Below are 26,659 nucleotides of genomic sequence, written 5' to 3' on the forward strand. Positions count from 1 at the left end.
AGTAATCTGGAACCTTTAAGCATGCATAACATTCCATTTTGCAAGGTCCTGCCCTTTCTTTGAGCAACACCATTTTGCAGAAGGGTATAAGGGTTAGAAAGAATTTGTTCTATCCCCTTTTCAGCTAGGAACCTTTTGAATTTGTGAGAAAGGTATTCTCCTCCTCTATCACATTGGAGTTCAGATACAGGCCTTGGGAATTTTCCATTTGCCCATGTCACAAAACTTTTGAATTTCTCAAATGCCTCATCTTTATGTTTTAAGATATAGATAAATGTGTATCTTGAGAAATCATCAGTTATGGTAATTGCATAACTTGCTTGTCCAAAACTTGGAGCAAAAGGACCAATAATGTCAAAGTGTACAATTTCTAGAGGTCTAGTTGTAACTCTGTCACTGCTTACTCACAGGAGCTTTTAGTGTTTTGCACTCTGCAAACTACACAGTCTAAGTACTTATCACAGGGTTTTATCTTTAGGTCAGCACATAGCTCTGGCATTTGTGCTATATACTTGAAATTAGCATGACCAAATCTTTGCATCAGGTGTACACATTGGTCATGATATGGAGTGTTGCCAACTGCAGCCTTGCAGCTTGGCTTCCTTGCATTTTGCACAATGTACAAGGAGTCTTTTAACATACCAGTAGCACACAATTTCCTATTTTTATGTATCTCACAACCATTTTTCTTAAACGTTATGACATACCCTGTTGCAGCCACGTGTGCCAGAGATAAAAGGTCTGACTGTAAATTTGGCACATACAACACACCTTTCTCCCAAGCAGGATAAATACAAGTCACCTTGTCCCATAATTTTGGTCACAGTCCCATCAGCCAAAGATACACTTTGACTTTCAGTTTTAGATAGTGACACAAAAGAGCTTTTACAATTATATAAATGACAATTGGCCCCAGAATCTAACACCCATACATCAGAATTACCCTTCTCAGCAACCTGTGCAATTTGGGTTGTCTGAAGAGCCTTCTTCTGTGTTGCCCTTGTGTCTTGTGCCCTCTGTCTTTCTACTCTTGGGTCTCAAGGCACAGTCTTTCTGCAAATGTCCAGCTGAACCACAGTTGAAGCATCGCTGGCTGGCTAGTGCTGTAGCCTCAGCTTCTTTTCCCTTACTTTTTGATGCTGCAGCTTTCCAGAAGAGATGGGGGGGATCTTTCCTCTCTCTTCTCCCATTTAGCGAGTAAGCACTGCGTAACATACGATGGGGTGAGGTCTGCTTCAGGCATAGCCTCCAGGGTACAAATCAGCATGTCCCACATTTCATTCAGTGAGGACAGGAGGATATAGGATTTTGTGAGAGGTGTAAATTCCATTCCTCTCTCCTGCAACTCAACAAACACCTGCTGAATATAATGCAGGTGCTCAGGAGGGCTATCTCCTTCTGCAAGGTAGGCTTTGTACAGCTTTTTTGTCAGGGTAACTTTACTCCCTGCTGTTGCCTTTACATACAAGTCTCTCAAAGTGTCCCAAATTTGCTTTGCAGACTGCATGCCATGCATGTGCACTAGCTGATTGTCCTCAACTCCCAGGATAATGGTGGCTCTAGCCCGCTCATCCTGTCTAAGCCATTCAGCACTGGGATTTTGGGGGGTTTGCTCACCAATTGGCAGCCAAAGATTCTCTCTGCAAAGATACATTTCCATCTTCAGGGCCCAATTCAAGTAGTTGGTCTCTTATAGGTGCTCAAGAGGCATCGCTGAGGGTTGGGAGGTAGCCATGGCTTATTCCTTCTTTTGCAAGTCACCTCAGCTGGCTTCTTTGTCCTGCAGACCGGCAGTGGCTGGAAAAACTCGAGGCGGCTCCAAAGAAATTTTCACAGGTCTTTGCTACCTGCCTTTAAATTGTGCATGAGGTGTGGAGCTGATCTCTCTGCTCTCTCTGGGGTTTCCCTGAGTTTCTTACCGGGCCCATATCCTGTCAGAGTGTGCTGGAAAGCGTTTGGCCCAGAGAGATCAGAAAAATCACACACCAGGCATTTCTATAAAAATAAATTTATTTACAGAAAGCACAAAAACGTATTTACAGGCTTGTGCATTCATACACGTGCTCAGAAAGAACTGAGCTGCTTACTCAGCTGCAAAAGCGAAACTAAACAAGTAACAAGCAAGCTGCCCTCCCCCAGGCAATGCAGCTATTAACACCCAAACTGAGGACAATTAAATTTGACCTCTTCACCCTGCCGATACTTAAGAAAGTACTCAATTACTACGGTAACCTTAATGGCTTGTCCAGGCAAAAACAAAGAAATTCCAACAATTCCACAGAAGGCTTTGAAGAATAACAGGGCCAAGATCCTGTGGGACTTCCAGATCCAGACATATTAGCCAACCAACCAGACATCGTGGTAGTAGACAAGGGCCAGAAGACAGTGGTGGTGATAGATGTAGTGTCGCCAAGTGACAGCAACATCAGGAAGGAGTATGAGAAGCTGGAGAAGTACCAGGACCTGAAGGAGGAACTAGAGATGATGTGGAAAGTAAAGGCTAAAGTGGTCCTAGTGGTGGTAGGAGCTCTCAGGGCTGTGACTCCTAAGCTGGGAGAGGGGCTCCAACTGATCCCGGGAACATCAGAGCTTTCTGTCCAGAAGAGTGTAATGCTAGGAACAGCTAAAATTTGTGCAGAACCCTCGAATTCCCAGGCCTCTGGTAGAGGCCCATGGTTGAAGACGACACATACTACCCATAGGGGTGAGAAGGGAATTTTTCATAATTTTTATTAAGAATTTTGATTATCAGTAAAATCTAATGCAAACTAAACTTAAAGAAAAAAGAATAGAGAGAAGGAGTAAAAAGTACAAGGAAAACAAAAAGAAGAGAAGAGAAAAGTAAGAATATAACAAGGAGAAAAGCAGTATATAAAGAAGTGATTTCCAACCTTCATCACAACAAGTAGAAACAAATTTAGTGATTCTTCACCCCCTCTAAGGTTACAAGCATTTATCTCTTCATCCCATATCCCATCTCTTATCTAAAAAAAATATCCATAAAACATCATATTTTCAGTCCTGGTGTCAGCAGAAAGTCCATAAAGGCTTGCCAGAAGTAACAACATATTTTATTTTAACCTTGATCAAATAAGCCAACATTGTATTCTTTCCTTTTACTTCTAACAGTCTTAATCTTTAGTTCATTCAAATATTGTTGTAGGATTTGCTTTCTCTTCATTTCTTCCTTGTCCCATCACACAGAGTTCTTCAAGGCTTTAACAAGCCCCTTTTGAAAATCCAATAGGAAAAAATTATCCAGGTCACTCTCTTGGTTTGACATTTGTATTTCCCTTTTAAATTTAAAACTTCAGCCAGTTTCTTTTGTAAATCCAGTGAAACATCCTTTTTTAAGTCATTCTCTTGGCCTTCACTTGTAAATCCACTTTTGATACCATCTCTATCTTGTCAGATTAAATTTGTTCTACATCTGTCATTTCTTCAATAACATCTTTTGGACATAGTCTATCCATAGAAGCAGACCTCATTACTGACATTGTTGATATTGTGGCTACTGTTTCTGATTCCATTCTTCAAAAGTCTCTCCAGTATTTTTATTGTTATAATGTTTTGCATCATTTTACAGGCCTGTATAAACTTAAAGAAAGAAAAGAGAATAGAGAGAAGGAATAAAAAATATTTACTTCTACCTAAAATCTTTAGTCCCTTCTAGTGTCCAGGTTTTGAAATCATGAAATTGCTTATCTTTGTTACATCTTGTAAAAGCCAAAACTTTCCCACAAGAAGCTGTTTGTACTTTATAATTAATTCCAAAATCTTATTGTAAAAGTTTCAATATTCCAATTTTATCTGGACCCATAGTTCATTTACAACTTTCTAAGATCAAAATCTTATTTTGCTTTTTGCTGTTTATTTCAAATTCTTTAAATTCTTAAGCTTATAATTAAAATTTTCTTTCCTTCAGGATTGAAGGCACTCTCACCCAGTGTTTTCAAACTTTTCATTCCAAAGATCTCTAATAGCTTAGAAGTCATTATTGAGCAATTTCCAAAAGTGATTAGAAAGTGAGGTTTGTGAACAGTGTCCTTTAAAAGTCTTTGCCGCAGTTGTGAGCAAGATGGCTAATCCAGTCATCTCCCAGTGCTCAAACCCACAGAAAACCGCTGTCCTGCAATCTCCTCATGAGGAGCAGCTGTCCAGAGTACACGTGAGTGAGGTTCCAAGGAGCTGATTTACTCACTGGTTCCTTGGCCTTTGCCATGGCCGTTGGCTCCACTTTCACAGAGCCATCTTCAGTTCGCCATACCTCCCCCAGAAGCCCCTATCTTGACTTTTTTGATGCTGATCATACAGTTGGCCCATTCCATTGGGGATCATTTTTATTTTACTTAAGGCAGTGAGATTAAGATGGCAGGATGGCAGACAGGTTCAGGAGAGTCATACCCAAAGGGATAGGGTGCTTATGAAAACCAAAACCACCACAGAGATGAAATGAAGACCCATTTTTGTGGGGTCTTCTAAGATTTTGTCTCAACTACAGACATTAGAAGGGACAGATCACCTCTGAAAAGGATTTTTTGCATGATATGATGTGAATCTGAATATGCATCTAACCGCCCCAACACCTTTTCAGTGTCTCCACAACACATTTACCTACCCAATTGCCTAGTTAAGCATGCCATTGAGAATATGGCCATAGCAAATCTATTTTTCCTCCTATCTCCAATTCCCAATTACTTTTGCTGGATCAATAAGGGCCTGTTGCTACAATCTCACTGATGGTTGAAATACAAGAAAATATATATTTTGGCCAGCTTCCTGCAGCCCAATATTTACCATTTACATAAAGACTGTTCTTCTCTATGCTGTATCGGCCAATGCTGGTGCCTTCCTTAGTCAGCTTACTCAGCTCACCATAAACCTTCACCCGGTCAAAAGGCATGGAGAGAAGTTCATTCCAGTAAGTACAAGTGTTATCCACCATCACCGGACCCCTCCTGTGCAAAGGTCTGAGAAAGAAGTATATGCATATTGGCTGTGTTCACACAATAAATTTAACTTGGTTACTTACTAAATCCATTTTATGGCTTTACAAGCTAGATTGAGCCAGACGCTAACAACCTGTGTTCAACAACACACTATGCCAAATTAATTAAAATTGAAACTAATCAAATTCAGAATGTCTGAACACAGCCAGAGTGTTGTATGAAAATAACCATTACATAACTTGTTATTTAATTATTACATTTATATAGCCACCCATCCCACTTTTCTTCAGAAAAAAAACTGAAGGCTATCTGCACAATAACTTGTGAAACAGCTTAAACTAAGAAGGGCCACTTACTCAAAGTCCCTAAATGAGCTTTATCCTGACTAAGTGAGAAAATGGGATACTGATTAGCAGACTTTATACAATACACACAAACCCAAGCTTACAAAGCACAATCTGTGTTCATAATATGCTACATCAAAGAAATAAACCATATTATGGTTAAGTGAAAGCGAAGAGGAACTGAGGAGCCTTATGATGAAGGTGAAAGAAGGAAGTACAAAAGCTGGCTTGCAGCTAAACCTCAAAAAATCCAAGATTATGGCAACCAGCTTGATTGACAACTGGCAAATAGAGGGAGAAAATGTAGAAGCAGTGAAAGACTTTGTATTTCTAGGTGCGAAGATTACTGCAGATGCTGACTGCAGTCAGGAAATCAGAAGACGCTTAATCCTTGGGAGAAGAGCAATGACCAATCTCGATAAAATAGTTAAGAGCAGAGACATCACACTGAGAACAAAGTAATGCTCAAGATCCTGCAAGGTAGACTTCAGCAGTTCATGGAGCGAGAATTGCCAGATGTACAAGCTGGGTTTAGAAAAGGCAGAGGAACTCGGGACCAAATTGCCAATATCCGCTGGATAATGGAAAAAGCCAGGGAGTTTCAGAAAAAGATCTATTTCTGTTTTATTGACTATTCTAAAGCCTTTGACTGTGTGGACCATAACAAATTGTGACAAGTTCTTAGCGGTATGGGGATACCAAGTCATCTTGTCTGCCTCCTGAAGAATCTGTATAACGACCAAGTAGCAACAGTAAGAACAGACCACGGAACAATGGACTGGTTTAAGATTGGGAAAGGAGTACGGCAGGGCTGTATACTCTCACCCTACCTATTCAACTTGTACGCAGAACACATCATGCGACAAGCTGGGCTTGAGGAATCCAAGGCTGGAGTTAAAATCACTGGAAGAAACATTAACAATCTCAGATATGCAGATGATACCACTTTGATGGCTGAAAGCGAAGAGGAACTGAGCAGCCTTATGATGAAGGTGAAAGAAGAAATTGCAAAAGCTGGCTTGCAGCTAAACCTCAAAAAAACCAAGATTATGGCAACCAGCTTGATTGATAACTGGCAAATAGAGGGAGAAAATGTAGAGGCAGTGAAAGACTTTGTATTTCTAGGTGCAAAGATTACTGCAGATGCTGACTGCAGTCAGGAAATCAGAAGACGTTTAATCCTTGGGAGAAGAGCAATGACAAATCTCGATAAAATAGTTAAGAGCAGAGACATCACACTGACAACAAAGGTCCGCATAGTTAAAGCAATGGTGTTCCCCGTAGTAACATATGGCTGCGAGAGCTGGACCATAAGGAAGGCTGAGAGAAGGAAGATCGATGCTTTTGAACTGTGGTGCTGGAGGAAAATTCTGAGAGTGCCTTGGACTGCAAGAAGATCAAACCGGTCCATCCTCCAGGAAATAAAGCCAGACTGCTCACTTGAGGGAATGATATTAAAGGCAAAACTGAAATGCTTTGGCCATGTAATGAGAGGACACCCTGGAGAAGATGCTGATGCTAGGGAGAGTGGAAGGCAAAAGGAAGAGGGGCCGACCAAGGGCAAGGTGGATGGATGATATTCTAGAGGTGACGGACTCATCCCTAGAGGAGCTGGGGGTGTTGACGACCAACAGGAAGCTCTGGCGTGGGCTGGTCCATGAAGTCATGAAGAGTCGGAAGTGACTAAACGAATAAACAACAACATGGTTAAGTGATGGCCAGGTTTACACCATATGCCAAGACAACTTTGGTTTCTCACAACCTCCTTTTGCCGAGCCTAGCACTGATATATACAGTATATTTTTAAAGTCCATTGATTTGTTTCTCAATTGGCTGGTCCCTGTGACAAAATGGATACTGTATTAGCCTAGAAGGTGCAACATGTGTTTTGACAAGTTAATGAAGGAAGACATGACAGGATCCACCAAGATGGGGAAATGGAACATCTATGCCCAGCCCAAACTATCCTTAAATAGTGGAACAACAAAGGGGGAAGGCTGTGGCATACAAGCTCTTTTCCTTGGTTTTACAAAAGCATCTGCTTAAAAATAAAAATCTGAGCTCACCCACCCACCCAGGCTGTGCTGTAGCCTCTTACCTGAAGCTCTGCACTTTGCACCCATTAAATGCTGAGCCAATGCTTGTATCCCTGAGAAGAGGTTCCATCTGGGGAAAGAGAAAGTTTAGTACGGGTACCTTTACCCACACAGCTGCTTTGAAAGCATAGACTGAAAGGTAGGATAAAAATAGTTCAGCTTGGAACTGCAGCAAAATGTTGCAACGTGGAGGGCAGCTGTTGTCATCCTATTCCATTTTCCACCCACTAAATTTTTATTTTCAATGGATGACAGTCAGAATTCCAGGCCTCATTGGGCTTCAGGGTTCTTCTCCATTCAAGGATTTTATTCTCTAAAATTGGCTGTACTTCTTCCATCCTGGGGGGCTTTTCTTCTTATACATCAACTCAACGATGACATTTTGGCTTACAGCACTCCCAAACCAAACATGGAATATAGAGAGAATTCTAAATGAGAGAAGCTAGCTATAGGCTTTTCCAACTTAAAGCAGTTATAAAGACTTCCTATTTAGACTGGATATCCAGACTGGATATCCAGATGCAAGAAACCATAGAGGAAATCAGTTTGGTTCAAACACAGCTTAACCATGCCAAGCTCTTTCATTGTTGAAGTCTCTCAGCTAGTTCATTGTTCTATTAAAATACTGTAGATTAACTCTCCACTTGCACTTAAGTCCAATCTAGCACTTTTCTGGCTGGATATTTTTTTAGCAAAAATTCACCCAGAAATTGAGCAGATCATATATCAATCTGTAAAAGCAAAAGTATAAATGATACAGATTTATTCTTGTCTGCTAATTCCTACCAAATACTCATGAGTAGGAGATGAACCTTACATAATGCTTCATCACTTTTTCAGTAGCAATAAACTTGGGAGAATCAGGTATCGCCATATCCTTTGTGTACAGCAAATTGGTCAAAGTATAATACACAGTGAAATGTCCTAAAGTTGAGGCCTTTGAGGTGGTTGTAGGAGGAAGAGCTGAAAGATAAAAGAAACTGAGTTTTGAGAAGGAAAAAAATTGACCTAAATAAAAGTTAAGTGCAATACAAATGCATACATGTGCAAAGTTAGAAGTATAAGTATTATTTCATCAAGCAAAATAAAAAATGTAGAAAAAAATTGACTTATTAGTTACATTAAGTACATTTTAAAAGTATTGTTTTTACTGCTCCTAAGGATTAGTTTCTCTAAACCTTTTCCTAGTCCAAACGTCTTATAATAGCTCAATTCACAGACATCTGGCCTTCTCCCAGAAGCCATGTTTCACAATCAAGGGGTTGTAATAGGGATTTTTGATGATATTCCAAGGGAGGATACTCCTTTCCTTGCACTCCAATTGGTATGTTTGGGATGAGGCTGGACATTTTAGGTTGTGTACCACAGTGGGAGTCCATGGCTTAAGAAAGCTCTGTAAAGGAATACTTACTGGTCTGATGTGGTGCTTCATGATAACCTGAAATGGAAAGAGAGTCTTGGCAGAAAAGAAGGGAGTAGAGCACACTGATATGGGTTGGTGCACTCAAGCTACCCATCATCAGGAAAATAAGAGAAACAAAAATTCCTCTTATTTCGAAGGTGGAATCGCTAGATGCGATAGGTGTGATCTCTTTCTGCTATTGGTTGAGAAAAGTGCAGCAAGGATGAGAAGGGCCTTGAAACCAAGTCAAACCAAGTCGTTCAAAAGAAAGATTGATGGGTTAACATTTGAGAACAGAAGACTGAGCAGGACTACGATAGCACTTTTCAAGAACAGAAAGGAATGCCACAGCAGGAGTCCATGGCTTAACAAAGCTCCATACAGGTGTACTTACTCGTCTGATGTGGTGCTTCATGATAACCTGAAATGGAAAGAGAGTCTTGGCAAAAAAGAAAGCAGTAGAGCACACTGATATGAGATGGTGCACTCAAGCTATCCACCATCAGGAAAACAAAGAGACAATGAATTCCACCCATACATTCCCAACTACTCCATTTCAAAGAGCTCAGGTAGTACGGCTCAGAAGTGTCTTGGAGATCCCCGACTAGCAGAAGGATATTGTCTTTACTTTAAACAGGCCACTGTGAACTAACTCAATATAAAGGGTCCATCTGGCCCTACGCTTGCTTGTATAAGGTCCTGAGGCATCACCAGTGGAAAGTAATCCCAGAAGAACAGAGCTACCAGGTCTGGACTGCAAAACTCGAAATGACCACGAGATGTCAATAAGCACTGTTGCCATGTAGTGCTCGCCTCGATTTTTGTAGCCCAACTCTGGTAGGACTAGAGAAAATCTCGTAGCCCTCTGGCATCTCTTCTTGGTGCCACAGAGAGGTACCACCACATACATTAGGTAACGTTTTCCAAAACTGACTCAATACCAGGCAGCCTCATAACTTCTTTAGACACGAAAGCAAGCCTCTCCTTCTTACCATTAACAAAAAGACTGTTTGGGTCCAGCTTGTATATCGCCATCTTGGTGAAGCCATTGGTCTCATTTATGAATTTGTGATACATAAGCACTGGGTCGAAAGTGGGAGCTGTATGAGCTCTACGGTAGGTGCAGACACTGTCTACTCCGGTGTTCTTCCTCTGACTCACAGATCTGAGGATGAAAGATCGAAGTTAACATATTTTCAGTGAAGCCGGTCAGGTCTTGGGTGGATTCCACCTGCGTAGGGTGGCCCTGGGATCCACCTGGCAGGCAGGAGTATAAAAGGACTTCCAGTTCAGCTCTGCTCTATTTCTGCATCCTTGATTGTCTTTCTGACACTGGTTGGTCCTAGGAGCGTGCCACCTCACTTTCTTCTTCCAGCCGGTTTGGCTGTTCAGTACCCTCGCTGGCTGTTTTCAAGCTCAGCTCATTTCGGAATGGCTTGCTACATGCATGATTAGCAGGGGTACAAAGTTCTGTCACCAACTGCTTCACTTTATAGTTTGCCGGTTTTCACACAGTATTTTTAATGCTGTGTTTCATTTTCAGCTGCACTGAACAACTGTTTGGGGAAGGAGCGAAGGAAGGTAAACATAGAGCTTCCAGTAGAGTGAATGGAACCGAAAGTAGAAGCAGTGAAATTATTTAGGATGAAAATGCTGGAAGGAGTTTTTCAAAGACTTTTACGGGAAATATAGTGATACGTGGAAGAATGGAAGCAAAACAAAATACCTCTCAAATATGACTAGATCGTTGGAATCGTTCCCTCCCCATAACAAGACATTTAGGCATCAGTAAAAAATCTCCACCCCATAATCCTTACCTTAATGCTGATAAACTGCAGTTCATAAAATCAGGACCAATATTGCTGGTTTGCAATAGGTCTGCCAGCTAGGAATAAAGGAAAAACTATGTATTTATTGCTGGCAGTAAAACACTGTTGCTGACTATTTTATGGAAATCGTACATGGAACAGCTACTGGAGCAGCTAAGGATGCACTTGTCTCCTTACCAATTTAGCGAAGACTCGTTCTGTTGCGTTGAACAGCCTTGACTTGGGATTACCCATCTCTGGCCTGTAGATCAAACTGGTTGCAGTGAAGTTCACTGTGAAGCGTTCGATTACCATGGAAGGTGTGGCTGTGGGAGAAACAGCTGGAAGAGATATAACGGGTATCGGATATGAAAGCCAATTTTGGCAGAAAAAAGGCACTAGAGCACACAGATAGGTGTGCTCAAGCAATCACTATTTTACATTTTGCACATCATCTTATGAACACAGGATGTTCAGTGGCACATAACAGACGTTTATCAAGAAGCATATAGCTTCCTCATTTCGAAGGTGGAATCGCTAGGTGCGATAGGTGTGATCTCTTTCTGCTATTGGTTGAGAAAAGTGCAGCAAGGATGAGAAGGGCCTTGAAACCAAGTCAAACCAAGTCGTTCAAAAGAAAGATTGATGGGTTAACATTTGAGAACAGAAGACTGAGCAGGACTACGATAGCACTTTTCAAGAACAGAAAGGAATGCCACAGCAGGAGTCCATGGCTTAACAAAGCTCCATACAGGTGTACTTACTCGTCTGATGTGGTGCTTCATGATAACCTGAAATGGAAAGAGAGTCTTGGCAAAAAAGAAAGCAGTAGAGCACACTGATATGAGATGGTGCACTCAAGCTAAACACCATCAGGAAAACAAAGAGACAATGAATTCCACCCATACATTCCCAACTACTCCATTTCAAAGAGCTCAGGTAGTACGGCTCAGAAGTGCCTTGGAGATCCCCGACTAGCAGAAGGATATTGTCTTTACTTTAAACAGGCCACTGTGAACTAACTCAATATAAAGGGTCCATCTGGCCCTACGCTTGCTTGTATAAGGTCCTGAGGCATCACCAGTGGAAAGTAATCCCAGAAGAACAGAGCTACCAGGTCTGGACTGCAAAACTCGAAATGACCACGAGATGTCAATAAGCACTGTTGCCATGTAGTGCTCGCCTCGATTTTTGTAGCCCAACTCTGGTAGGACTAGAGAAAATCTCATAGCCCTCTGGCATCTCTTCTAGGTACCACCACATACATTAGGTAACGTTTTCCAAAACTGACTCAATACCAGGCAGCCTCATAACTTCTTTAGACACGAAAGCAAGCCTCTCCTCCTTACCATTAACAAAAAGACTGTTTGGGTCCAGCTTGTATATCGCCATCTTGGTGAAGCCATTGGTCTCATTTATGAATTTGTGATACATAAGCACTGGGTCGAAAGTGGGAGCTGTATGAGCTCTACGGTAGGTGCAGACACTGTCTACTCCGGTGTTCTTCCTCTCACTCACAGATCTGAGGATGAAAGATCGAAGTTAACATATTTTCAGTGAAGCCGGTCAGGTCTTGGGTGGATTCCACCTGCGTAGGGTGGCCCTGGGATCCACCTGGCAGGCAGGAGTATAAAAGGACTTCCAGTTCAGCTCTGCTCTATTTCTGCATCCTTGATTGTCTTTCTGACACTGGTTGGTCCTAGGAGCGTGCCACCTCACTTTCTTCTTCCAGCCGGTTTGGCTGTTCAGTACCCTCGCTGGCTGTTTTCAAGCTCAGCTCATTTCGGAATGGCTTGCTACATGCATGATTAGCAGGGGTACAAAGTTCTGTCACCAACTGCTTCACTTTATAGTTTGCCGGTTTTCACACAGTATTTTTAATGCTGTGTTTCATTTTCAGCTGCACTGAACAACTGTTTGGGGAAGGAGCGAAGGAAGGTAAACATAGAGCTTCCAGTAGAGTGAATGGAACCGAAAGTAGAAGCAGTGAAATTATTTAGGATGAAAATGCTGGAAGGAGTTTTTCAAAGACTTTTACGGGAAATATAGTGATACGTGGAAGAATGGAAGCAAAACAAAATACCTCTCAAATATGACTAGATCGTTGGAATCGTTCCCTCCCCATAACAAGACATTTAGGCATCAGTAAAAAATCTCCACCCCATAATCCTTACCTTAATGCTGATAAACTGCAGTTCATAAAATCAGGACCAATATTGCTGGTTTGCAATAGGTCTGCCAGCTAGGAATAAAGGAAAAACTATGTATTTATTGCTGGCAGTAAAACACTGTTGCTGACTATTTTATGGAAATCGTACATGGAACAGCTACTGGAGCAGCTAAGGATGCACTTGTCTCCTTACCAATTTAGCGAAGACTCGTTCTGTTGCGTTGAACAGCCTTGACTTGGGATTACCCATCTCTGGCCTGTAGATCAAACTGGTTGCAGTGAAGTTCACTGTGAAGCGTTCGATTACCATGGAAGGTGTGGCTGTGGGAGAAACAGCTGGAAGAGATATAACGGGTATCGGATATGAAAGCCAATTTTGGCAGAAAAAAGGCACTAGAGCACACAGATAGGTGTGCTCAAGCAATCACTATTTTACATTTTGCACATCATCTTATGAACACAGGATGTTCAGTGGCACATAACAGACGTTTATCAAGAAGCATATAGCTTCCTCATTTCGAAGGTGGAATCGCTAGGTGCGATAGGTGTGATCTCTTTCTGCTATTGGTTGAGAAAAGTGCAGCAAGGATGAGAAGGGCCTTGAAACCAAGTCAAACCAAGTCGTTCAAAAGAAAGATTGATGGGTTAACATTTGAGAACAGAAGACTGAGCAGGACTACGATAGCACTTTTCAAGAACAGAAAGGAATGCCACAGCAGGAGTCCATGGCTTAACAAAGCTCCATACAGGTGTACTTACTCGTCTGATGTGGTGCTTCATGATAACCTGAAATGGAAAGAGAGTCTTGGCAAAAAAGAAAGCAGTAGAGCACACTGATATGAGATGGTGCACTCAAGCTAAACACCATCAGGAAAACAAAGAGACAATGAATTCCACCCATACATTCCCAACTACTCCATTTCAAAGAGCTCAGGTAGTACGGCTCAGAAGTGCCTTGGAGATCCCCGACTAGCAGAAGGATATTGTCTTTACTTTAAACAGGCCACTGTGAACTAACTCAATATAAAGGGTCCATCTGGCCCTACGCTTGCTTGTATAAGGTCCTGAGGCATCACCAGTGGAAAGTAATCCCAGAAGAACAGAGCTACCAGGTCTGGACTGCAAAACTCGAAATGACCACGAGATGTCAATAAGCACTGTTGCCATGTAGTGCTCGCCTCGATTTTTGTAGCCCAACTCTGGTAGGACTAGAGAAAATCTCATAGCCCTCTGGCATCTCTTCTAGGTACCACCACATACATTAGGTAACGTTTTCCAAAACTGACTCAATACCAGGCAGCCTCATAACTTCTTTAGACACGAAAGCAAGCCTCTCCTCCTTACCATTAACAAAAAGACTGTTTGGGTCCAGCTTGTATATCGCCATCTTGGTGAAGCCATTGGTCTCATTTATGAATTTGTGATACATAAGCACTGGGTCGAAAGTGGGAGCTGTATGAGCTCTACGGTAGGTGCAGACACTGTCTACTCCGGTGTTCTTCCTCTCACTCACAGATCTGAGGATGAAAGATCGAAGTTAACATATTTTCAGTGAAGCCGGTCAGGTCTTGGGTGGATTCCACCTGCGTAGGGTGGCCCTGGGATCCACCTGGCAGGCAGGAGTATAAAAGGACTTCCAGTTCAGCTCTGCTCTATTTCTGCATCCTTGATTGTCTTTCTGACACTGGTTGGTCCTAGGAGCGTGCCACCTCACTTTCTTCTTCCAGCCGGTTTGGCTGTTCAGTACCCTCGCTGGCTGTTTTCAAGCTCAGCTCATTTCGGAATGGCTTGCTACATGCATGATTAGCAGGGGTACAAAGTTCTGTCACCAACTGCTTCACTTTATAGTTTGCCGGTTTTCACACAGTATTTTTAATGCTGTGTTTCATTTTCAGCTGCACTGAACAACTGTTTGGGGAAGGAGCGAAGGAAGGTAAACATAGAGCTTCCAGTAGAGTGAATGGAACCGAAAGTAGAAGCAGTGAAATTATTTAGGATGAAAATGCTGGAAGGAGTTTTTCAAAGACTTTTACGGGAAATATAGTGATACGTGGAAGAATGGAAGCAAAACAAAATACCTCTCAAATATGACTAGATCGTTGGAATCGTTCCCTCCCCATAACAAGACATTTAGGCATCAGTAAAAAATCTCCACCCCATAATCCTTACCTTAATGCTGATAAACTGCAGTTCATAAAATCAGGACCAATATTGCTGGTTTGCAATAGGTCTGCCAGCTAGGAATAAAGGAAAAACTATGTATTTATTGCTGGCAGTAAAACACTGTTGCTGACTATTTTATGGAAATCGTACATGGAACAGCTACTGGAGCAGCTAAGGATGCACTTGTCTCCTTACCAATTTAGCGAAGACTCGTTCTGTTGCGTTGAACAGCCTTGACTTGGGATTACCCATCTCTGGCCTGTAGATCAAACTGGTTGCAGTGAAGTTCACTGTGAAGCGTTCGATTACCATGGAAGGTGTGGCTGTGGGAGAAACAGCTGGAAGAGATATAACGGGTATCGGATATGAAAGCCAATTTTGGCAGAAAAAAGGCACTAGAGCACACAGATAGGTGTGCTCAAGCAATCACTATTTTACATTTTGCACATCATCTTATGAACACAGGATGTTCAGTGGCACATAACAGACGTTTATCAAGAAGCATATAGCTTCCTCATTTCGAAGGTGGAATCGCTAGGTGCGATAGGTGTGATCTCTTTCTGCTATTGGTTGAGAAAAGTGCAGCAAGGATGAGAAGGGCCTTGAAACCAAGTCAAACCAAGTCGTTCAAAAGAAAGATTGATGGGTTAACATTTGAGAACAGAAGACTGAGCAGGACTACGATAGCACTTTTCAAGAACAGAAAGGAATGCCACAGCAGGAGTCCATGGCTTAACAAAGCTCCATACAGGTGTACTTACTCGTCTGATGTGGTGCTTCATGATAACCTGAAATGGAAAGAGAGTCTTGGCAAAAAAGAAAGCAGTAGAGCACACTGATATGAGATGGTGCACTCAAGCTAAACACCATCAGGAAAACAAAGAGACAATGAATTCCACCCATACATTCCCAACTACTCCATTTCAAAGAGCTCAGGTAGTACGGCTCAGAAGTGCCTTGGAGATCCCCGACTAGCAGAAGGATATTGTCTTTACTTTAAACAGGCCACTGTGAACTAACTCAATATAAAGGGTCCATCTGGCCCTACGCTTGCTTGTATAAGGTCCTGAGGCATCACCAGTGGAAAGTAATCCCAGAAGAACAGAGCTACCAGGTCTGGACTGCAAAACTCGAAATGACCACGAGATGTCAATAAGCACTGTTGCCATGTAGTGCTCGCCTCGATTTTTGTAGCCCAACTCTGGTAGGACTAGAGAAAATCTCGTAGCCCTCTGGCATCTCTTCTAGGTACCACCACATACATTAGGTAACGTTTTCCAAAACTGACTCAATACCAGGCAGCCTCATAACTTCTTTAGACACGAAAGCAAGCCTCTCCTCCTTACCATTAACAAAAAGACTGTTTGGGTCCAGCTTGTATATCGCCATCTTGGTGAAGCCATTGGTCTCATTTATGAATTTGTGATACATAAGCACTGGGTCGAAAGTGGGAGCTGTATGAGCTCTACGGTAGGTGCAGACACTGTCTACTCCGGTGTTCTTCCTCTCACTCACAGATCTGAGGATGAAAGATCGAAGTTAACATATTTTCAGTGAAGCCGGTCAGGTCTTGGGTGGATTCCACCTGCGTAGGGTGGCCCTGGGATCCACCTGGCAGGCAGGAGTATAAAAGGACTTCCAGTTCAGCTCTGCTCTATTTCTGCATCCTTGATTGTCTTTCTGACACTGGTTGGTCCTAGGAGCGTGCCACCTCACTTTCTTCTTCCAGCCGGTTTGGCTGTTCAGTACCCTCGCTGGCTGTTTTCAAGCTCAGCTCATTTCGGAATGGCTTGCTACATGCATGATTAGCAGGGGTACAAAGTTCTGTCACCAACTGCTTCACTTTATAGTTTGCCGGTTTTCACACAGTATTTTTAATGCTGTGTTTCATTTTCAGCTGCACTGAACAACTGTTTGGGGAAGGAGCGAAGGAAGGTAAACATAGAGCTTCCAGTAGAGTGAATGGAACCGAAAGTAGAAGCAGTGAAATTATTTAGGATGAAAATGCTGGAAGGAGTTTTTCAAAGACTTTTACGGGAAATATAGTGATACGTGGAAGAATGGAAGCAAAACAAAATACCTCTCAAATATGACTAGATCGTTGGAATCGTTCCCTCCCCATAACAAGACATTTAGGCATCAGTAAAAAATCTCCACCCCATAATCCTTACCTTAATGCTGATAAACTGCAGTTCATAAAATCAGGACCAATATTGCTGGTTTGCAATAGGTCTGCCAGCTAGGAATAAAGGAAAAACTATGTATTTATTGCTGGCAGTAAAACACTGTTGCTGACTATTTTATGGAAATCGTACATGGAACAGCTACTGGAGCAGCTAAGGATGCACTTGTCTCCTTACCAATTTAGCGAAGACTCGTTCTGTTGCGTTGAACAGCCTTGACTTGGGATTACCCATCTCTGGCCTGTAGATCAAACTGGTTGCAGTGAAGTTCACTGTGAAGCGTTCGATTACCATGGAAGGTGTGGCTGTGGGAGAAACAGCTGGAAGAGATATAACGGGTATCGGATATGAAAGCCAATTTTGGCAGAAAAAAGGCACTAGAGCACACAGATAGGTGTGCTCAAGCAATCACTATTTTACATTTTGCACATCATCTTATGAACACAGGATGTTCAGTGGCACATAACAGACGTTTATCAAGAAGCATATAGCTTCCTCATTTCGAAGGTGGAATCGCTAGGTGCGATAGGTGTGATCTCTTTCTGCTATTGGTTGAGAAAAGTGCAGCAAGGATGAGAAGGGCCTTGAAACCAAGTCAAACCAAGTCGTTCAAAAGAAAGATTGATGGGTTAACATTTGAGAACAGAAGACTGAGCAGGACTACGATAGCACTTTTCAAGAACAGAAAGGAATGCCACAGCAGGAGTCCATGGCTTAACAAAGCTCCATACAGGTGTACTTACTCGTCTGATGTGGTGCTTCATGATAACCTGAAATGGAAAGAGAGTCTTGGCAAAAAAGAAAGCAGTAGAGCACACTGATATGAGATGGTGCACTCAAGCTAAACACCATCAGGAAAACAAAGAGACAATGAATTCCACCCATACATTCCCAACTACTCCATTTCAAAGAGCTCAGGTAGTACGGCTCAGAAGTGCCTTGGAGATCCCCGACTAGCAGAAGGATATTGTCTTTACTTTAAACAGGCCACTGTGAACTAACTCAATATAAAGGGTCCATCTGGCCCTACGCTTGCTTGTATAAGGTCCTGAGGCATCACCAGTGGAAAGTAATCCCAGAAGAACAGAGCTACCAGGTCTGGACTGCAAAACTCGAAATGACCACGAGATGTCAATAAGCACTGTTGCCATGTAGTGCTCGCCTCGATTTTTGTAGCCCAACTCTGGTAGGACTAGAGAAAATCTCGTAGCCCTCTGGCATCTCTTCTAGGTACCACCACATACATTAGGTAACGTTTTCCAAAACTGACTCAATACCAGGCAGCCTCATAACTTCTTTAGACACGAAAGCAAGCCTCTCCTCCTTACCATTAACAAAAAGACTGTTTGGGTCCAGCTTGTATATCGCCATCTTGGTGAAGCCATTGGTCTCATTTATGAATTTGTGATACATAAGCACTGGGTCGAAAGTGGGAGCTGTATGAGCTCTACGGTAGGTGCAGACACTGTCTACTCCGGTGTTCTTCCTCTCACTCACAGATCTGAGGATGAAAGATCGAAGTTAACATATTTTCAGTGAAGCCGGTCAGGTCTTGGGTGGATTCCACCTGCGTAGGGTGGCCCTGGGATCCACCTGGCAGGCAGGAGTATAAAAGGACTTCCAGTTCAGCTCTGCTCTATTTCTGCATCCTTGATTGTCTTTCTGACACTGGTTGGTCCTAGGAGCGTGCCACCTCACTTTCTTCTTCCAGCCGGTTTGGCTGTTCAGTACCCTCGCTGGCTGTTTTCAAGCTCAGCTCATTTCGGAATGGCTTGCTACATGCATGATTAGCAGGGGTACAAAGTTCTGTCACCAACTGCTTCACTTTATAGTTTGCCGGTTTTCACACAGTATTTTTAATGCTGTGTTTCATTTTCAGCTGCACTGAACAACTGTTTGGGGAAGGAGCGAAGGAAGGTAAACATAGAGCTTCCAGTAGAGTGAATGGAACCGAAAGTAGAAGCAGTGAAATTATTTAGGATGAAAATGCTGGAAGGAGTTTTTCAAAGACTTTTACGGGAAATATAGTGATACGTGGAAGAATGGAAGCAAAACAAAATACCTCTCAAATATGACTAGATCGTTGGAATCGTTCCCTCCCCATAACAAGACATTTAGGCATCAGTAAAAAATCTCCACCCCATAATCCTTACCTTAATGCTGATAAACTGCAGTTCATAAAATCAGGACCAATATTGCTGGTTTGCAATAGGTCTGCCAGCTAGGAATAAAGGAAAAACTATGTATTTATTGCTGGCAGTAAAACACTGTTGCTGACTATTTTATGGAAATCGTACATGGAACAGCTACTGGAGCAGCTAAGGATGCACTTGTCTCCTTACCAATTTAGCGAAGACTCGTTCTGTTGCGTTGAACAGCCTTGACTTGGGATTACCCATCTCTGGCCTGTAGATCAAACTGGTTGCAGTGAAGTTCACTGTGAAGCGTTCGATTACCATGGAAGGTGTGGCTGTGGGAGAAACAGCTGGAAGAGATATAACGGGTATCGGATATGAAAGCCAATTTTGGCAGAAAAAAGGCACTAGAGCACACAGATAGGTGTGCTCAAGCAATCACTATTTTACATTTTGCACATCATCTTATGAACACAGGATGTTCAGTGGCACATAACAGACGTTTATCAAGAAGCATATAGCTTCCTCATTTCGAAGGTGGAATCGCTAGGTGCGATAGGTGTGATCTCTTTCTGCTATTGGTTGAGAAAAGTGCAGCAAGGATGAGAAGGGCCTTGAAACCAAGTCAAACCAAGTCGTTCAAAAGAAAGATTGATGGGTTAACATTTGAGAACAGAAGACTGAGCAGGACTACGATAGCACTTTTCAAGAACAGAAAGGAATGCCACAGCAGGAGTCCATGGCTTAACAAAGCTCCATACAGGTGTACTTACTCGTCTGATGTGGTGCTTCATGATAACCTGAAATGGAAAGAGAGTCTTGGCAAAAAAGAAAGCAGTAGAGCACACTGATATGAGATGGTGCACTCAAGCTATCCACCATCAGGAAAACAAAGAGACAATGAATTCCACCCATACATTCCCAACTACTCCATTTCAAAGAGCTCAGGTAGTACGGCTCAGAAGTGTCTTGGAGATCCCCGACTAGCAGAAGGATATTGTCTTTACTTTAAACAGGCCACTGTGAACTAACTCAATATAAAGGGTCCATCTGGCCCTACGCTTGCTTGTATAAGGTCCTGAGGCATCACCAGTGGAAAGTAATCCCAGAAGAACAGAGCTACCAGGTCTGGACTGCAAAACTCGAAATGACCACGAGATGTCAATAAGCACTGTTGCCATGTAGTGCTCGCCTCGATTTTTGTAGCCCAACTCTGGTAGGACTAGAGAAAATCTCGTAGCCCTCTGGCATCTCTTCTAGGTACCACCACATACATTAGGTAACGTTTTCCAAAACTGACTCAATACCAGGCAGCCTCATAACTTCTTTAGACACGAAAGCAAGCCTCTCCTCCTTACCATTAACAAAAAGACTGTTTGGGTCCAGCTTGTATATCGCCATCTTGGTGAAGCCATTGGTCTCATTTATGAATTTGTGATACATAAGCACTGGGTCGAAAGTGGGAGCTGTATGAGCTCTACGGTAGGTGCAGACACTGTCTACTCCGGTGTTCTTCCTCTCACTCACAGATCTGAGGATGAAAGATCGAAGTTAACATATTTTCAGTGAAGCCGGTCAGGTCTTGGGTGGATTCCACCTGCGTAGGGTGGCCCTGGGATCCACCTGGCAGGCAGGAGTATAAAAGGACTTCCAGTTCAGCTCTGCTCTATTTCTGCATCCTTGATTGTCTTTCTGACACTGGTTGGTCCTAGGAGCGTGCCACCTCACTTTCTTCTTCCAGCCGGTTTGGCTGTTCAGTACCCTCGCTGGCTGTTTTCAAGCTCAGCTCATTTCGGAATGGCTTGCTACATGCATGATTAGCAGGGGTACAAAGTTCTGTCACCAACTGCTTCACTTTATAGTTTGCCGGTTTTCACACAGTATTTTTAATGCTGTGTTTCATTTTCAGCTGCACTGAACAACTGTTTGGGGAAGGAGCGAAGGAAGGTAAACATAGAGCTTCCAGTAGAGTGAATGGAACCGAAAGTAGAAGCAGTGAAATTATTTAGGATGAAAATGCTGGAAGGAGTTTTTCAAAGACTTTTACGGGAAATATAGTGATACGTGGAAGAATGGAAGCAAAACAAAATACCTCTCAAATATGACTAGATCGTTGGAATCGTTCCCTCCCCATAACAAGACATTTAGGCATCAGTAAAAAATCTCCACCCCATAATCCTTACCTTAATGCTGATAAACTGCAGTTCATAAAATCAGGACCAATATTGCTGGTTTGCAATAGGTCTGCCAGCTAGGAATAAAGGAAAAACTATGTATTTATTGCTGGCAGTAAAACACTGTTGCTGACTATTTTATGGAAATCGTACATGGAACAGCTACTGGAGCAGCTAAGGATGCACTTGTCTCCTTACCAATTTAGCGAAGACTCGTTCTGTTGCGTTGAACAGCCTTGACTTGGGATTACCCATCTCTGGCCTGTAGATCAAACTGGTTGCAGTGAAGTTCACTGTGAAGCGTTCGATTACCATGGAAGGTGTGGCTGTGGGAGAAACAGCTGGAAGAGATATAACGGGTATCGGATATGAAAGCCAATTTTGGCAGAAAAAAGGCACTAGAGCACACAGATAGGTGTGCTCAAGCAATCACTATTTTACATTTTGCACATCATCTTATGAACACAGGATGTTCAGTGGCACATAACAGACGTTTATCAAGAAGCATATAGCTTCCTCATTTCGAAGGTGGAATCGCTAGGTGCGATAGGTGTGATCTCTTTCTGCTATTGGTTGAGAAAAGTGCAGCAAGGATGAGAAGGGCCTTGAAACCAAGTCAAACCAAGTCGTTCAAAAGAAAGATTGATGGGTTAACATTTGAGAACAGAAGACTGAGCAGGACTACGATAGCACTTTTCAAGAACAGAAAGGAATGCCACAGCAGGAGTCCATGGCTTAACAAAGCTCCATACAGGTGTACTTACTCGTCTGATGTGGTGCTTCATGATAACCTGAAATGGAAAGAGAGTCTTGGCAAAAAAGAAAGCAGTAGAGCACACTGATATGAGATGGTGCACTCAAGCTATCCACCATCAGGAAAACAAAGAGACAATGAATTCCACCCATACATTCCCAACTACTCCATTTCAAAGAGCTCAGGTAGTACGGCTCAGAAGTGTCTTGGAGATCCCCGACTAGCAGAAGGATATTGTCTTTACTTTAAACAGGCCACTGTGAACTAACTCAATATAAAGGGTCCATCTGGCCCTACACTTGCTTGTATAAGGTCCTGAGGCATCACCAGTGGAAAGTAATCCCAGAAGAACAGAGCTACCAGGTCTGGACTGCAAAACTCGAAATGACCACGAGATGTCAATAAGCACTGTTGCCATGTAGTGCTCGCCTCGATTTTTGTAGCCCAACTCTGGTAGGACTAGAGAAAATCTCGTAGCCCTCTGGCATCTCTTCTTGGTGCCACAGAGAGGTACCACCACATACATTAGGTAACGTTTTCCAAAACTGACTCAATACCAGGCAGCCTCATAACTTCTTTAGACACGAAAGCAAGCCTCTCCTTCTTACCATTAACAAAAAGACTGTTTGGGTCCAGCTTGTATATCGCCATCTTGGTGAAGCCATTGGTCTCATTTATGAATTTGTGATACATAAGCACTGGGTCGAAAGTGGGAGCTGTATGAGCTCTACGGTAGGTGCAGACACTGTCTACTCCGGTGTTCTTCCTCTCACTCACAGATCTGAGGATGAAAGATCGAAGTTAACATATTTTCAGTGAAGCCGGTCAGGTCTTGGGTGGATTCCACCTGCGTAGGGTGGCCCTGGGATCCACCTGGCAGGCAGGAGTATAAAAGGACTTCCAGTTCAGCTCTGCTCTATTTCTGCATCCTTGATTGTCTTTCTGACACTGGTTGGTCCTAGGAGCGTGCCACCTCACTTTCTTCTTCCAGCCGGTTTGGCTGTTCAGTACCCTCGCTGGCTGTTTTCAAGCTCAGCTCATTTCGGAATGGCTTGCTACATGCATGATTAGCAGGGGTACAAAGTTCTGTCACCAACTGCTTCACTTTATAGTTTGCCGGTTTTCACACAGTATTTTTAATGCTGTGTTTCATTTTCAGCTGCACTGAACAACTGTTTGGGGAAGGAGCGAAGGAAGGTAAACATAGAGCTTCCAGTAGAGTGAATGGAACCGAAAGTAGAAGCAGTGAAATTATTTAGGATGAAAATGCTGGAAGGAGTTTTTCAAAGACTTTTACGGGAAATATAGTGATACGTGGAAGAATGGAAGCAAAACAAAATACCTCTCAAATATGACTAGATCGTTGGAATCGTTCCCTCCCCATAACAAGACATTTAGGCATCAGTAAAAAATCTCCACCCCATAATCCTTACCTTAATGCTGATAAACTGCAGTTCATAAAATCAGGACCAATATTGCTGGTTTGCAATAGGTCTGCCAGCTAGGAATAAAGGAAAAACTATGTATTTATTGCTGGCAGTAAAACACTGTTGCTGACTATTTTATGGAAATCGTACATGGAACAGCTACTGGAGCAGCTAAGGATGCACTTGTCTCCTTACCAATTTAGCGAAGACTCGTTCTGTTGCGTTGAACAGCCTTGACTTGGGATTACCCATCTCTGGCCTGTAGATCAAACTGGTTGCAGTGAAGTTCACTGTGAAGCGTTCGATTACCATGGAAGGTGTGGCTGTGGGAGAAACAGCTGGAAGAGATATAACGGGTATCGGATATGAAAGCCAATTTTGGCAGAAAAAAGGCACTAGAGCACACAGATAGGTGTGCTCAAGCAATCACTATTTTACATTTTGCACATCATCTTATGAACACAGGATGTTCAGTGGCACATAACAGACGTTTATCAAGAAGCATATAGCTTCCTCATTTCGAAGGTGGAATCGCTAGGTGCGATAGGTGTGATCTCTTTCTGCTATTGGTTGAGAAAAGTGCAGCAAGGATGAGAAGGGCCTTGAAACCAAGTCAAACCAAGTCGTTCAAAAGAAAGATTGATGGGTTAACATTTGAGAACAGAAGACTGAGCAGGACTACGATAGCACTTTTCAAGAACAGAAAGGAATGCCACAGCAGGAGTCCATGGCTTAACAAAGCTCCATACAGGTGTACTTACTCGTCTGATGTGGTGCTTCATGATAACCTGAAATGGAAAGAGAGTCTTGGCAAAAAAGAAAGCAGTAGAGCACACTGATATGAGATGGTGCACTCAAGCTAAACACCATCAGGAAAACAAAGAGACAATGAATTCCACCCATACATTCCCAACTACTCCATTTCAAAGAGCTCAGGTAGTACGGCTCAGAAGTGCCTTGGAGATCCCCGACTAGCAGAAGGATATTGTCTTTACTTTAAACAGGCCACTGTGAACTAACTCAATATAAAGGGTCCATCTGGCCCTACGCTTGCTTGTATAAGGTCCTGAGGCATCACCAGTGGAAAGTAATCCCAGAAGAACAGAGCTACCAGGTCTGGACTGCAAAACTCGAAATGACCACGAGATGTCAATAAGCACTGTTGCCATGTAGTGCTCGCCTCGATTTTTGTAGCCCAACTCTGGTAGGACTAGAGAAAATCTCGTAGCCCTCTGGCATCTCTTCTAGGTACCACCACATACATTAGGTAACGTTTTCCAAAACTGACTCAATACCAGGCAGCCTCATAACTTCTTTAGACACGAAAGCAAGCCTCTCCTCCTTACCATTAACAAAAAGACTGTTTGGGTCCAGCTTGTATATCGCCATCTTGGTGAAGCCATTGGTCTCATTTATGAATTTGTGATACATAAGCACTGGGTCGAAAGTGGGAGCTGTATGAGCTCTACGGTAGGTGCAGACACTGTCTACTCCGGTGTTCTTCCTCTCACTCACAGATCTGAGGATGAAAGATCGAAGTTAACATATTTTCAGTGAAGCCGGTCAGGTCTTGGGTGGATTCCACCTGCGTAGGGTGGCCCTGGGATCCACCTGGCAGGCAGGAGTATAAAAGGACTTCCAGTTCAGCTCTGCTCTATTTCTGCATCCTTGATTGTCTTTCTGACACTGGTTGGTCCTAGGAGCGTGCCACCTCACTTTCTTCTTCCAGCCGGTTTGGCTGTTCAGTACCCTCGCTGGCTGTTTTCAAGCTCAGCTCATTTCGGAATGGCTTGCTACATGCATGATTAGCAGGGGTACAAAGTTCTGTCACCAACTGCTTCACTTTATAGTTTGCCGGTTTTCACACAGTATTTTTAATGCTGTGTTTCATTTTCAGCTGCACTGAACAACTGTTTGGGGAAGGAGCGAAGGAAGGTAAACATAGAGCTTCCAGTAGAGTGAATGGAACCGAAAGTAGAAGCAGTGAAATTATTTAGGATGAAAATGCTGGAAGGAGTTTTTCAAAGACTTTTACGGGAAATATAGTGATACGTGGAAGAATGGAAGCAAAACAAAATACCTCTCAAATATGACTAGATCGTTGGAATCGTTCCCTCCCCATAACAAGACATTTAGGCATCAGTAAAAAATCTCCACCCCATAATCCTTACCTTAATGCTGATAAACTGCAGTTCATAAAATCAGGACCAATATTGCTGGTTTGCAATAGGTCTGCCAGCTAGGAATAAAGGAAAAACTATGTATTTATTGCTGGCAGTAAAACACTGTTGCTGACTATTTTATGGAAATCGTACATGGAACAGCTACTGGAGCAGCTAAGGATGCACTTGTCTCCTTACCAATTTAGCGAAGACTCGTTCTGTTGCGTTGAACAGCCTTGACTTGGGATTACCCATCTCTGGCCTGTAGATCAAACTGGTTGCAGTGAAGTTCACTGTGAAGCGTTCGATTACCATGGAAGTGGCTGTCACTTCTGTGGCTGATTCAAACCCGGTGGTCTCTGTGAGGGCTGTGGAGTATGCTGTACTCCCCAGAATAGAACTTGTGCTTTTAGTACTAGAAGAAGTTATCATGCTGCTTGTTTCAGAAGTTCTAGTATGCCCTGTGCTCTCTGGGGGAGAAGTGGCTGTTTCAGATGTGACAGATTGAAATGTACTGGTCTCTGGAGAAGTAGCTAAGTGCTGTGTCGTCATTGGAAGTTGAGTAGTGGTTTCTGAAGTACTAGTAGTAATTATGGAGCTCTCTGGAAAAGCGCTGGAGGGCTCTGTGCCCTCTGGGGGAGAAGTGGGAGTTTCTGATGTGGTAGATTCAATCAAGGTGCTTGCTGGGAAAGCTGTGGAGTGTGCTGTGCTCTTTAGAGTAGAACTTATGGTTTCTGTACTAGTAGAACTCATCATACTGCTCCTTTCTGAAGCTGTAGTACGCACTGTGCTCTCTGGGGGAGAAGTGGCTGTTTCTGATGTGGCGGATTCAAACGTACTGATCTCTGGAGAAGTAGCTAAGTGCTGTGTCGTCATTGGAAGTTGAGTAGTG

The 26,659-nt window shown here is 42.9% G+C and overlaps 1 protein-coding gene across 1 annotated transcript in view; it reads right to left on the reverse strand.

Annotated features, from left to right (window-relative positions):
• Nucleotides 1–26,081, reverse strand: part of MUC16 (mucin 16, cell surface associated) — a 38,825-nt gene extending 12,744 nt beyond the window's left edge. Inside the window, exons 1-35 of the mRNA XM_063290796.1 lie at nucleotides 25,966–26,081; nucleotides 25,777–25,844; nucleotides 24,952–25,124; nucleotides 24,367–24,393; nucleotides 23,801–23,943; nucleotides 23,612–23,679; nucleotides 22,787–22,959; nucleotides 22,189–22,215; nucleotides 21,623–21,765; nucleotides 21,434–21,501; nucleotides 20,609–20,781; nucleotides 20,024–20,050; nucleotides 19,458–19,600; nucleotides 19,269–19,336; nucleotides 18,444–18,616; nucleotides 17,859–17,885; nucleotides 17,293–17,435; nucleotides 17,104–17,171; nucleotides 16,279–16,451; nucleotides 15,694–15,720; nucleotides 15,128–15,270; nucleotides 14,939–15,006; nucleotides 14,114–14,286; nucleotides 13,529–13,555; nucleotides 12,963–13,105; nucleotides 12,774–12,841; nucleotides 11,949–12,121; nucleotides 11,364–11,390; nucleotides 10,798–10,940; nucleotides 10,609–10,676; nucleotides 9,784–9,956; nucleotides 8,801–8,827; nucleotides 8,207–8,352; nucleotides 7,392–7,459; nucleotides 4,798–4,970 (exon numbers count right to left, since the gene is read on the reverse strand). Of these exons, the coding sequence (XP_063146866.1) occupies nucleotides 4,798–4,970; nucleotides 7,392–7,459; nucleotides 8,207–8,352; nucleotides 8,801–8,827; nucleotides 9,784–9,956; nucleotides 10,609–10,676; nucleotides 10,798–10,940; nucleotides 11,364–11,390; nucleotides 11,949–12,121; nucleotides 12,774–12,841; nucleotides 12,963–13,105; nucleotides 13,529–13,555; nucleotides 14,114–14,286; nucleotides 14,939–15,006; nucleotides 15,128–15,270; nucleotides 15,694–15,720; nucleotides 16,279–16,451; nucleotides 17,104–17,171; nucleotides 17,293–17,435; nucleotides 17,859–17,885; nucleotides 18,444–18,616; nucleotides 19,269–19,336; nucleotides 19,458–19,600; nucleotides 20,024–20,050; nucleotides 20,609–20,781; nucleotides 21,434–21,501; nucleotides 21,623–21,765; nucleotides 22,189–22,215; nucleotides 22,787–22,959; nucleotides 23,612–23,679; nucleotides 23,801–23,943; nucleotides 24,367–24,393; nucleotides 24,952–25,124; nucleotides 25,777–25,844; nucleotides 25,966–26,022 (3,589 nt within the window). The 5' untranslated portion in view covers nucleotides 26,023–26,081. The remainder of the gene's footprint in view (nucleotides 1–4,797; nucleotides 4,971–7,391; nucleotides 7,460–8,206; nucleotides 8,353–8,800; nucleotides 8,828–9,783; nucleotides 9,957–10,608; nucleotides 10,677–10,797; nucleotides 10,941–11,363; nucleotides 11,391–11,948; nucleotides 12,122–12,773; nucleotides 12,842–12,962; nucleotides 13,106–13,528; nucleotides 13,556–14,113; nucleotides 14,287–14,938; nucleotides 15,007–15,127; nucleotides 15,271–15,693; nucleotides 15,721–16,278; nucleotides 16,452–17,103; nucleotides 17,172–17,292; nucleotides 17,436–17,858; nucleotides 17,886–18,443; nucleotides 18,617–19,268; nucleotides 19,337–19,457; nucleotides 19,601–20,023; nucleotides 20,051–20,608; nucleotides 20,782–21,433; nucleotides 21,502–21,622; nucleotides 21,766–22,188; nucleotides 22,216–22,786; nucleotides 22,960–23,611; nucleotides 23,680–23,800; nucleotides 23,944–24,366; nucleotides 24,394–24,951; nucleotides 25,125–25,776; nucleotides 25,845–25,965) is intronic.
• Nucleotides 26,082–26,659: the final 578 nt, after the last annotated feature.

This window comes from Candoia aspera, chromosome 1, assembly GCF_035149785.1.
Source record: "Candoia aspera isolate rCanAsp1 chromosome 1, rCanAsp1.hap2, whole genome shotgun sequence".
In the NCBI taxonomy this organism is placed as follows: Eukaryota; Metazoa; Chordata; class Lepidosauria; order Squamata; family Boidae; genus Candoia; species Candoia aspera.